General features: G+C 44.2%; 1 protein-coding gene across 2 annotated transcripts in view; it reads left to right on the plus strand.

Annotated features, from left to right (window-relative positions):
* Window positions 1-13,946, plus strand: part of GMPR (guanosine monophosphate reductase) — a 138,808-nt gene that overhangs the window by 88,586 nt on the left and 36,276 nt on the right. For both annotated transcript variants that reach the window (XM_088475946.1, XM_088475947.1), the window contains one exon: window positions 12,307-12,349. In XM_088475946.1, coding sequence (XP_088332072.1) covers window positions 12,307-12,349 — 43 coding nt within the window. The remainder of the gene's footprint in view (window positions 1-12,306; window positions 12,350-13,946) is intronic.

Here is a 13,946-nt window from a genome sequence, read left to right on the forward strand (position 1 = left end):
GGCCTGGTAGACATAGACTTCATAGCCTCATGTCACAACCACAAGGTCCCCAGGTACGGGTCCAAGACCAGAGACCCCTCAGCCGCATCCGTGGACACTCTGGCAGTGAGGTGGGACTTCAATATCGCATACCTCTTTCCTCTGATCTCCCTCCTCCCGAGGGTTCTCCGAAAGTTCAAGCAAGAAGGCGGCACGGTGATACTAATAGCTCCAGCCTTGCCCCGGCGACATTGGTTCACCGACCTATGGGGTCTCTCCATAGACACTCCTTTTCCACTTTCTCTATGGCTGGATCTATTAGCACAGGGTCCTTGCCTGCACCCGGACCTACCTCATCTGTCTTTGATGCCGTGGCTCTTTGAGACATTCCTCTTAAGAGCCAAAGGGTTCACTAGCTCTGTGGTCCAGAGTTTGGCACTCTTACTTCCAATGGTGCTCCCCCAGGGGCTATGACCCTACAGTTTTTCTGGGTTAAACCTCAGCCTCCGCCTGGCCTCCCTGGCCTCCCTTAGAGTTCAGGTTTCTGCTCTGTCAATGTGATTCCAGCGAAGGATCGCTCCCCTGCCTGATGTTAGAACATTATTTCAGGGTGTTCTCCACTTTCAACCTCCTTTTGTCCCTCCGATGGCTCCGTGGAATTTCTCCTGGGTTCTCAGGGCTCTACAGGCTCCTCCATTTGAACCTCTGAACTCAGTAGACCTCAAGTGGCTGACAGCAAAGATGCTCTTTCTCCTCGCTATCTCCTCTGCCTGCAGGGTATCTGATTTGGCAGTGCTCTCCTGTCACTCCCCATTCTTGATCTTTCATCCAGACAGAGCTGTCCTCCGTACCAGGGCTGGGTACCTCCCTAAGTGGTATCCCAGTTCCATTTGAATGAATCGATTGTGGTTCCAGCCTTCCAGTCCTCAGATATTTCTGCAGGTGCAAAATTACTACATAACTCAAAGGACCTGACATCAATCCTCACCAAAGAGGACAGGTACAATGATGATCTATTCAAATAACTTGAACATGACTTACATGAGAGCCACTACAGAATCCTGCACAGCAAACAGTAAAGCGGCCATCCACTATACAATTTTTTGTCAGATATCTGTCCAATCTGGCTGGTTGGAATGAAAACCCGGTACTGTATGGGAGCAACTGACAATCGTCCATTTGCTCACAAAAACTGGAAAATAGCCAAAAATGGTTGTTCAGACAAATTGGTAAAAACACACAAATTTAACCAATTTGAACAATTTTTTTTGTTCTTTTTTCAGTGTTTAAAACCATATGATCGACTGTCAGTTGCTCCCGTACATTACCAGGTTTTCATTCCAACCACAAAGATTATCCTATAAAGTAGGACTACAGAAAGATACTCCTTTTTGGGGGCACTCTTTAGTAAATCATATCTATAGAAAATTACCTAATACATAACTTTTATTATTGAAAGCACTTAAAAGGACAAAGACAGACAAACAACGATAAACATAAATCATGATATATATACATGTTTTTAGAAGAAGGAATTAGCTCTACGGTGTTGTGTACCATATATAATCGTAGAGTTTGTAGATTGATTATACCGCGGTATTAATAAACCAATTCTAACCACAGTATATGAGACACATAATAAGAAAAAAAGAGACTGGATATACAATGTAATATCCTATTATATCCATTCGCCTTGTTGTCCTACTTTATAGGATACTCTTTGTGAGTTGTGTATAGCCCTTACTCCAGGGGAGCACCACCAACCAGTTTATGGATATGGGATGTTCTTACAACACCCTTATGACTTATACATACGTTGGTTTCTTTCTTATGGTCTCAAAATTGATTTAATCCAGTGCGGAGTCCCTTTCTGTGTTCTTTTTTTGTCATTCCAACCAGCCAGATTGGACAGATATCTGACATAAAATTGTATAGTGGATGCCCAGCTTTAGTAAGACATGCCAGCCCTGACCATGAAGAATCATTTAGCACGTCCTGTCAGTTCAATTCATTGTTCAACACGTTTACGACAGTAGTCATTAATGTTCAACTGTTTAAACAGCCTATTCTGAAAGTTCAACTGTTTTATACACTGTATTTCAGTTAAATGTTTATTCATTAGAATAATTCATATGAAACAGCATATCTCTGAACTACAGTATTTTTATCTTCTATTCTGTATCTGTTTCACCCTACATCATCTCCACGTAGAACTATTTTCTCACAACAGGGGCCATTTTGTAAGATGCACAACTCCATTTTGTAAGATACACACCAAGGCATTTATATATCAGAGTGCGACCGCACACCCAGTTCAGTCAATGCAATTAGGCGCGATTAGGTCGCACCCATGAGTAAGTGGGCAGATGTTGCAGTTACTGTATTGCCGAACTCATGGATTTTTATTCGCAGCCCCAGATCGCCATCCCCCGCTCTGTTGCTGGAAGGCTAGCGCTGCTAGCGACGGGCTGTTGTGTCCAATCTATGCATATGCATTACACTTTCACCCGGCGGGGACTCTGAAAGTCTTTGCTGAACCCCAGAAAGGATGTACTGTGCTCCATTTCTGCGTGGTGACTATGTCGCTAACACCATCTATAGATGGCACAAGCTGTAAAATGACAAACAGCAGTAAGCTAAGCTAAACACTAAAAGGAGTATATAAGCCCTTTGCCGAGTGGTTAAGTTTTATTGTTAACTAGGGCCCTAAAGGTCTAGGACAGGCCTGACCAACTTGTGGCTCTCTAGCTGTTGTGAAATTACAAGTCCCAATATACCTTTCCACCGATCAGCTGGTAAAGCATGCTGGGACTTGTAGTTTCACAACAGCTGGAGAGCCGCAGGTTGGTCAGGCCAGGTCTAGAAAAAGGGAGGTACTGAAATACTGGCATCACTCCAAATCTAACATTTTGGGCGGGATGTAATAGAGATCGAGTCTGCCGGAGGTGCAGGATGCAGACTGATCGCAATAATTTTTGCAGTCATTTACAAGGCAAAGCCGAACAATCGAGATCAGTCTGCATCCCGCACCTCCGGCAGACTCGATCTCTATTACATTCCGACCCTAAATTTTAATAAAAAGCCAATAAGTTTGGAAATGTCTTGCCAATAAAATGAGCTATTATCTTCCAGTTTGAGTATACTGTACTTCAAAAATATGAGAGCTACAAGTTGATTGGTTGCTATGGGCAACTTCTCCACTCCTTAGAAAGTTTGATACATTTTCCCTGAGCATCCATGTTCACCCAGGATGTCCTCAGTTTTGAGTGTGGTCAGATCAACTTGTAGCCAATCAGATCACTGGAATCCTCACAGCAGCAGGAAATGAATGCTGATATTGAGGAAGGTAGTGACTCACTACTGTGAACTAAAGTTTATGTATCAAATTGTTTTACAGGGATGCCGGCAGTGGCGGGCTGGGCCGGGGGGCAGGGTGCCATGTGCTCCCCGGGCCGCAGCGTCATGCGGGCCGCGGGCAGTCTGTGTCACTGTGACACAGACTGCACCGCGTGTGTAGCGCTGACCGGACGGAGTTCGGTCAGCGCTACACAAGTGACAAACACACAGCTGCCGGCTCCGGCAGCTGTGTTTGTTGTAATCAGCAGCCAATGCGAGTCTGACAGACTCTCATTAGCTGCTGCTGCGCCTACTGCAAGAGCCGCTCCATCTTCCGGCTCCTGCAGTGGGCAATGGGAGAGGCGTCATGACATCATATGACGTCTCTCCCATAATGCCCGGGAAGGACAGACGGAGGAGCGGATGGTGACGGCAGGAGCGGGGATTCAGGTGTTTTTTTTTTTACTACGTGTGTCTACTCGGGGGGAGGCTGGCACTACAAGGGGGAGACCACTACTGGGGGAACCATAAGGGGGGAACCACTACTGGAGGCACTGCAAGGGGGGGACTACTACTAATGGGGGCAATACAAGGGGGGACTACTACTACTGGGGGCACTACAAGGGGGGGACTACTGGTGGCACTACAAAGGGGGAACCACTACTGGACTGGGGGCACTACAAGAGGGAGGGACTACAACTGGGGGCACTACAAGAGGGAGACCACTACTGGGGGTACTACAAGGGGGAGATCACTACTGGGGGCACTACAGGGGTGGGGGCACTACAAAGGGGGACCACTACTGGGGATTATAACTGGGGGCACTTCAAGGGGGGGACTACAACTGGGGGGACTACTACTGGGGGCACTACAAGGGGGGGACTACTATTACAAGGGGGGACTACTACTACTAGGGGCACTACAAGGGCAGGGTACAACTACTAGGGGCACTGCATAGGGGAGGGGACTACTACTAGGGGCACTGCATCGAGGGACCACTGCTGGGAGCTCTATAAAAAGGGAAATACTGGGGGTACTGCATAGGAGGGAGACTACAACTGGGGCCACTATTTAAGGGGCACTGCATAAGGGTTACCACTATTGGGGGCACTGCATGGGGTGTGGACTGCTACTGAGGGCACTATATAAGGAGCACTGCATAGGAGGTACCACTAATGGGGGCACTATATAAGGTGCTTACTACTGGAGGCACAAGTGGCACTGCACAGGGGGGACCACTACTGGGGGCACTGTATAAGGGGCACTGCATAGGGGGATCACTACTGGGGGCACTACTGGAGGCCTGCATAAGGGGATCCTCTCCTGGGGCACAGGGGGGCACTGCATATGGGCACCACGACGGGGCTGTTCCTAATCTTTATTTTTACTTTACATTAATCCCATATGGACCAGCCTCCTCCCTGGAACATTTGAGGGGGGGGCGCCGTAGCACGCATGTTCTTTGGGCACCCTGGCTACACGCTACCCCTCTGCCAGGGCCGCCTGCATGCATTTGCCCCCTAGGCTAAAAGTTGCCAGCCAGCCCCTGGATGCCGGTGCTCAGAATGCCGGCACCGGAATCCTGACAGCAGTCAGATCCTGGTGTCAGCATCCCGGCCGCTGGGGTTAGGGGGAGGATATATGGACCAGCCTCCTCCCTGGAACATTTGAGGGGGGGGCGCCGTAGCACGCATGTTCTTTGGGCACCCTGGCTACACGCTACCCCTCTGCCAGGGCCGCCTGCATGCATTTGCCCCCTAGGCTAAAAGTTGCCAGCCAGCCCCTGGATGCCGGTGCTCAGAATGCCGGCACCGGAATCCTGACAGCAGTCAGATCCTGGTGTCAGCATCCCGGCCGCTGGGGTTAGGGGGAGGATTAGGGTTAGGGGTTAAGGTTAGGCGCTAGGGGAGGGTTAGGCTGTTGGATGGGAGGGTTAGGCTTAGGCTGCGGTCGAGGTTAGGTTTAGGCTGCAGGGGGGAAGGTATACCCAACCATTAGATTATGACACAGGGGAGGAGGAGTTTTAGGGGGTCATCTTTTTACACTGGGGTGGGTTATGGTGCCCCACAAAAAGGTTTTTTGGCTGGGGGGGGGCATATATTAAAAATAAATAATTACATATACAGTGTCAAATGGAGAGGGGAAGTACTAAACATGGGGGCATATTGACACTGGGGGTCAGGATACGGGCTCTGCCACTGGGATTTATTACCACTAGGGAGGGTGAGCGGTGATAATGCTACTGCCCATGTGCCCCGTTTGTGTCCATAAAGAGTTGCAGATATTAGATGCATGTGCAGAGAAGTGTATGGTTAATGTAGTGGGCGTTCCTGGGCAGTGACAGGGAGGTGGCTTAGTGCATCCACGCAGATGGTCCGTTTTAAGGGCGTGTTATGAAAGTGTCACGGACACTCAACCGCTCACACAGGAGGCCATACTTGGATGCAGACACTGCACCTGCCATAGGCCTGGTGCAAGTTTCGGTAGTGCGACCAATAGTGCAACGAAAGTCTCACTAATTGGTATTTCAGCGTCTATGGAAGTGAGCGTCTCAGTCCTTGCACGTTCATACGCACAGATGTACACCAGGGAAGGGCTTTGTAGCCGCATTTGCATAAAGTCGCAGATGGGCGTCTGCCAAAAGACTCAGACACGGATGCGGCTACGTCCAAGTCAGAATCAGCCCCTTTATCTCCATGTCCACCACGTTTTTAAGTGTGTCAGGGAGCTGCTGTATTAGTTATGCCCTAATGTTCCCACTCATTCTGGTTGAGAAACTCCTCAAAGGTAATTCAGATCCATTCAGCCCTGGTCCCATTTTCAATCCAGTGCAGCACTTGTTCTCCCATCTGCACACTGGTGATCATTATGGCCAGCGGACAATGCATGATTTGGTGCATACACACATTTGTGCCATTGCAGATAACTCTCCCCCAAAGTCTATCACAAATACAAAAGACTGATGACACATGGGGGTGGCCGGGAACTTATACGCCAATGCTCTTGGGGGTAAACTAACTAAAGTGAGAGTTTTTAGAAGTGAGTTTAAAAAGTGGTGTTGCCCATAGCAACCAATGAGATTCTACTTAACATTTAACTATCGCCTTCTGGAAGATAATAGCTAGAATCTGATTGGTTGCTGTGGTTAACATCACTTTTTAAACTCACTTCTAAAGACTCTCACTTTAGTAAATTTACCCCTTGGTGTTCAAAACGTAATGCAGGGTTTTTATGTTAAATTTACAGTAGCTACACTGCAATATTGGTAAGTGTCCCCCCTGGAAGAAGCTTTTTGAGTAAGTTGTTTGCATGTATATTTTGAGGTAGTTGACCATTCAGGTTTTAAGGAGTACTGAGTGTGTTAGTTGGTGGTTGAAGTTCCAGGAATTTAGTGTGATGGGGAGACGTATTATGCTGCCCCTTTCCTCAGCCCCAAGAGAAATCCTGCAGCGATGCAGGATGTATTAGTACTGATGTATATAGTTTATTAAATGGAGAGTCGCTGCAGAGGTGTTACAATAGCTCCCCCCTCTGGCAACCTCTGTCCTAGCTGTATCACATTAGCCTAGTGCTGATGCAATGCAGTACTGCTCCTGGGACACGCTGTGCATGCACAAGATCTTGCAAAACAATAAAGTCTCATTCCGACAGAGCATGGGCCTGATTCATTACGGTTCACAACTGCAACAACGTACGCAGATTGGTTGACGGTGCATACAGCGCATGCACATGCATCGCGGTGCGCATGAACGAGTTAGCATTGCGATTGCTCTGTGTTCACCTACGCAGATACAAAGCCATCGCAGATAGAAAGATGGGATGTCAGCATTTGGGGGTGATAACGGGGGAGTGGTCGGAGGAACCCAGGCATGCCAGTCTGTTTGAACGCCGTTGCATGGGTGTGCATAAATGAGCCACTGCGACGGCATACACAGCTTGAGCCCTGCGACAAGGTTAGCATTTTCTGAGTAAGGTCAGACCTGTTGTAATTTGTGTGAGGGCCCGATGTTACTCGATGTTCCCGATGTATACGCAGGATTGCAAAGTATTACTGATGTATGAAAGCGGTAGTGGGCGTCTCTATGCTGGCTTTGAGCATCTCTATAATAGCTGGCAATTGCAGTCATTACGATATATTCGCAGCAGACCTGCGTGTGTCATCACAGCTGCGATCACAATAGCGATCCGTAATGAATCAGGCCCCATGTGCGAAAACTTCAGAAAGAGGTGGCGGGACTGGTAAGAAGCACCATCCTTACACTATCACTTTACTTCTGGGTACAGACCTGGCGAGCCTAATGTGCATGCAATGTGGGCTGCACATGCTCCAGCGGCAAAGGATCCCTCTCCAGACAAAAACAAATATAGTGCCCCATATGCTACTATGGGCTAACTCCATCTGAAGATGATGGTGACTACCAATAGGGGTTATTTTTGCAAAATGGACGGACCGATATCTGCTGCGGATACCCCTTCACATATCCTGAGGATGCTTAACTTTTATGGGTATCCCCCCGAAAACAGCCATTTTAATTTCCTGCAAAATCATTTTAATAATTATAATGATAATTGTGCACCTATGGGCTTGATTCAGTGGTGCATTCTATTGCAGCCGCAAATACATCGTTATGTTAATGCCCCAGCCGATGGGAATCGTACATTATTGCCCACCGCCTGCGGTGCTAATCTGGCACCGTGTGCATTAAGATGCACCATTGGACGCATCTGTCGCACCATTGGACACACCATTGGAGATTGCACCAGCAATGGCAGGGGAAATTTCTCCGTCTGAGCATGGCTGCCAGGGTCAATGCGACTTCGCTCTCTCTACGTCTAAATTTGTTTTCCGGCTCACAGCGGTAACCATCTGGACGCATGTGTAACTTGGACGCATGCGCAGACTGAAAGCATCTGCCACTTGCATAGGGCACCTCTGAATCATGCCCTGCATTCATATTGTATGCCTCATTATGATTTGTGTAGTTTCTTTAAAACTTTGTAATGACATCTTGGGATGCCGTTGTAGATGTTTCTGTAGATCTTTGGGCCCCATCTGGTCGCAAGTGTCATCAGACAAATTCAGGGAAAGCAAATCGCATTGGGAAAAAAAATGCAAAAATTTCAAATACTTAGCAAATGCAGGTAAATCAGTCCCAATGCCCAGTCTGTCCCTTAATGTTGTAGAAGAATTACACTGAGACCATTCCTGACGTGGAATACCTGACGTTCCCGGGCACGCCATCATCAGGAACGCCATATGTGAAATGCACCTGTTACATCTGGTTCTGGAACTCAGTTGAACTCAATTTTGGTGTTTAATATATACAAAATATTAAATCTGAAAACTTCTGTTAATTGATTTCACACTATGAGGAGCATTTGTTGTGTTACTCGGCGGTTCTTAGAATAAGACAATGTCCCTTGACGTGCAGTGTTACTAGAATACCATTTGTCAGTAGATCCTTAGCTTTGGGATTCTTTTGGACAGTTATTGGTCTACACATATTTGTTTTTTTTCTTCTTTTTGAGGACCATAGGAATTTCTCTGCATTATTAAGAAACAGACTGGGCATTAGGACTGATTTACTGGCATTTACTAACTAGCTGCAATTTTTGCATTTGCGATTTCTCCCAAAATAATACACTTTCCCTGAGTTTGTTAGGTTTACATGTATATAGAATGTAAGCTCTCACGAGCAGGGCCCTCATCCCTCACGTGCTTCTCCTCACCCTACTTATAGTATCATTTACTCCTAACTCCCCACAATGGCACTTAACACCTGGTTGCTCATGTCCTGCTGCTTGTGTTTTGCAGCTGAGTTTATAACCTTGTCCTTGTCCTGCATTGTTTTGTATTACTATTAACTGTTTTTCTTGTGTGCTCATTTATGTACTGTGTAAGGCGCTGCAGAACCTTTGTGGCGCCATATAAATAAAGGATAATAATAATAATAATAATAATAATAATAATATAGGTGGGTAGGTGAAACCACCTACTGTAGGTGGAAGCTGCTCCTGTTAATTTTTGCACAGTGGTTTTCTGTATTTCATTGTCAGTATATCAGCCAATCATTTATCCATGATGTATGATATATAGCAAAAACACCACGGTTTGTAATTGGCTCTGGGATTTCTCCACAGTTGGACTTTAACTAGCATAGCCCACTGCACTAGGCTGCTGAGAAGTTATCATCCACAAGACTGCAAGTCTATAATTTTTATCATTTTCATTTCCAGGTGGTATTGTCAATGATACAATAAATTTAGCACCTGATTAAACATTCATATGGCATATGACAGGACCGAAACTAGGATTTCTGTCACCCGGGGCAAGGCCATAATTTGGCGTCCCCCCCAAAAAAATACAACATAGAGGACGAAAAGGGTGTGTGGTTTTGTGACACAGTAATGCCCCTTACAACACATTATGCCACACATTAATGACCCTTTTAACACATTATGCCACAGTAATGTCCCTTACAACACATTATGCAACACAGTAATGCCACTTACAACACATTCTGCCACAGTAATGCCCCTTATACATTATGCCACAGTAAAGCCTCTTTTACATCAAGCCACAGTAAGGCCCCATCTCCCTTCTCTTACCTGCCAGGGCTGTGCGGTGGGAGAGCTCGGGGTGATGTGGGATGGGGCTGCCACACGCTGGGGAACTGTCAGTACTGCTGTCATTGTAATATGTCGCTGCTCACGAACCAATTGGAGTGCATGGACCGGCAGCCTCTGCTGATTGGCTGCCGGTCCGTGAGCACTGGCTTGCGACCGGCACCACATTAGACTGACGGTGTCTCTGTGCCTCTCAAGGCCGGGATGTGGCTCCAAACCCACAAGTGCAGCAACCTAGCCTCCCGGCAGCCTCTCCCCGGCACCCCCTCAGGTCCAGCACCCAGGTCACATGCCCCCTTAGCCACCCTCCCCAGTTGTGGCCCTGCATATGATATATGTAAAATCTATTCAGCCCCACAAAGCCCCGTTCTCTGTGTTCCCAGTGATTGGAAACAGTACATGAGAATCACCCACATAAGAACACCCTTGGGTGAACAGGGAGAATGCTTTTCCAAATTAGACACCAATTTATTAAATGTTTCCATTAGAAACATTGGAGAAATGGTGGTCTTTGCTCATTTTAACATGATATATGGTGGGTGTGGGTAAAAGCCGGAAACATAGTAACTGCATTGAAAAAGCCAGAACAATGTAAAGTGTATTACAAAAGCCGGAAATCATAGTAAGTGTATTGAAAAAGCCGGAAATCCATAGTAAATGTATTAGAAAAGCCGTAAATCATAGCAAATGTATGAGAAAAGCCGGAAATCATAGAAAATGTAGTGAAAAAGCCGTAAATCATAGAAAATCTATTAGAAAAGCCGGAAATCATATTACATATATTGAAAAAGCCGGAAATCAAAGAAAATGTATTAGAAAAGCCGGAAATCATAGTAAATGTATGAGAAAAGCCGGAAATCATAGCAAATGTATGAGAAAAGCCAGAAATCATAGAAAATGTATTGAAAAAGCCGGAAATCATAGAAAATGTATTAGAAAAGCCAGAAATCATAGTAAAAGTATGAGAAAAGCCAGAAATCATAGCAAATGTATTAGAAAAGCCGGAAATCATATTACATGTATTGAAAAAGCCGGAAATCATAGTAAAGTGCATCAAAAAGCTGGAAATTATAGTAAATGCATTGAAAAAGCCAGCAATCATACATTTACTATGGCTTTCTGGCTTTTCTAATACATTTACTATGGAGTTCCTCCGGCTTTTTCAATGCATTTACTATGTTTCCGGCTTTTACCCTCTTCCATATATGGTACAGATATATCCGCATACACCAAGCCTACAATATGCCAGACGGCGCAAGACGCTTGGCACGACTGAGCCATGCTGAGCGATGTACGTAGCTTAACGACCTTTTCTTAAAATGTTACGTCTTATTCGCATCGCAGGTGCAACAAAACACCACTCATAGTACACTGCAGGTGCTGGGGCGTCTTTCACTGCACAGGAATTAGTTGTAAACATGTACAAAGCAGCATTGTAGCACTTTATATACAGATCCAGACGCAGTCACACACAGATGAACAAATATAGCACATCAAATTGATCAGTGTAATCTAGCAAAATAGTTTTGTCGCTTCCAATTGTTTTATTTGTGTGAATAAGATGCACATTATGAGCGAATAAGGCTCCTGATGTGGTCGAATCGCACAAGACCTGGAGCTCCAAGATTAGCTGTTTGTCACAACTGCAGCCATAATGTATCATGACACAGCTGTATCATATGGTTTAGAAAGAGGGTAGTGTGTTCATCAGATACTACATTTAATTTAAAAACTATATTTATATTGTATTTTTATTTTACAAAGTGCAGGATCCCATTTTGAGTCAGACTGAAGCTTGTACACGCTAAAACTTTACATCGCTGTAGAAAATATTGGTCTGTTACAAAATACATTTCCAGAATAATTACATGTATTGACTTACTATTGCTATAAAGTTAAGTAGCTTATTCTGGCAATAGAAATCAGAGCTTCCCAGCCAGCTGCTCAACATTGAGCTTTGTGGCTTATGAGTTTGTAACATTACATCATTTTTTTTGTAAGGCTTGGCCAAGTGTTACAAAATAGGAGCTCAGAAAAATAATAAAGCTTACACTTTTCACTTTACTCACTAGGTGGCGAGCAAGGTCTACTGTATATGGCCGATCACATGATGGTTAGACTATAGAAAAACACTTGCAGTAGACAATATTAGCCAATCAGTTATATACTTACATCTATATTCCTTTGTGCTGGAATTTATATCAGTCTAATGATCACATTCAACCTAGAGGTTGGTTGGTATTTAAATTAAGTACTGTATATAAATATATTAAGAAACACAAACCATAAAAATAAAGGATGATCTAATACATATTATTTGTGTATAGAGCTGTGTAAGTGATTCTATTTTTATCTTGTTTAAAGGACGGAGGCTGCAGCTGCCCAGGAGATGTCGCCAAAGCATTCGGTAAGTTGTGACATTATTTTAACTTATAAGTAATTGCAGATTGTGGTGTCACAATAGATGAATTTACCTTTCATTTGTGACGATATAATTTTGAGTCATATATGCAGGGCTGCCATCAGAAATTGTGCGGCCCGGGACTGTCAAAATAGGCAGGATCCCCCCCCCCCCCACAACATTCACAAACCCCCACCTCCCACAACCCCCCTTTCTGTACTACCTTACCTATACACAATATATATATATATATGCACAATGATGCTGAACTCAAAGCTTTTTCAATCCACAAATAAATGTTACGGAAAGCAGGTGAATGTTCAACGTTTCAATATCTTATTCATATTGTCAGCATCCTGATGACAATATGAATAAGATATTGAAACGTTGAACATTCACCTGCTTTCCGTAGCATTTATTTGTGGATTGAAAAAGCTTTGAGTGCCGCAACTTTGTGCATATATCTTCTCAGCTTATGAGGGCACCGGCTGCAGCTTTCTTTGGAGTGGGGAGTGCCAGACCTTGGATTGTGTATATATATATATATATATATATATATATATATATGTATTGTAAATGGTCCCAGTGCCAAAAAGTCTAAAAACACCCTTATACCCCTTGACGTTTTTGGTGGTATTATGTGACTTTTAGTGAGTTTTCAGTGTTATTCACTCCTTATTATTTACGTGTCAGCTCTATCAACAAATAATTGGTGGTGGCTAACCACCATATACAGTAAAGATAGTGTACATAGGGGTTGAAAATGAGCACCCAAGGTGCTTATACACAATATAAACAAATATAAATATGAATAAGTAAATAAATAAATTATTATTAGTGTCTTTAGTAATAAATAACAAATAAAAGGCAGGTAAAATAAAACACTGCTTATTATCTCAAATAAAGTGCTTAGTGGTGAAATAATGTGCCAAAAAGTGCTTATGCTTTGATAAAAAAGATTTAATAGACACTAATAACAATAATTAAAAATAGTAAAATTCAGATCCCAATATAAACAACAATGAAAAAATGAGCATATAGAAAATCACAATAAAAAATGAGGATTCCCTTGATGAAGTATTATAGCTGATGAAATGCATTGGGAGTTTATTCTACCTTACCTCCATGAACTTTTGATCATCTCTATTTAAGAAAAGCATATTATAATCCATCCTTAACTAATTTTATCATCGGCTGTAAGGGAACCAAGATAATGTGAGCTAAGGGGGAGGAGCTTCCTGTAATTACAATGGACCCAGGGCTGGCTTTACCATTAGGCAAGTTTAGGCAGCTGCCTAGGGCGCTAGGATCTGGGGGGCGCCCCTGAGTCTTCCTCTCACAAAGTTAAGGATGTCTACCATAACTGCAGATTACATTTATCTGCAGGTATGATAGATTTAATTCAGCTCACTCTTGCAACTCATATGTTCTTGTTTAAAAGAAAGGACTCCATTACTTTTAAAAATAAATCTGTCTTTTTTGAGTAGTGGGGATAAAGGTTGCACTTTGTGCTAAACATGTAAGAATTACTTTTGCTTTTGTAGCATCTTTCTAGAAACTGCTGCAGCTGAGATTTCCCCACTTGCAAATAAATGCTTATCAG

The sequence above is a fragment of the Taudactylus pleione genome, unplaced genomic scaffold, assembly GCF_031769625.1.
Source record: "Taudactylus pleione unplaced genomic scaffold, aTauple2 ptg000179l, whole genome shotgun sequence".
Lineage (NCBI taxonomy): Eukaryota > Metazoa > Chordata > Amphibia > Anura > Myobatrachidae > Taudactylus > Taudactylus pleione.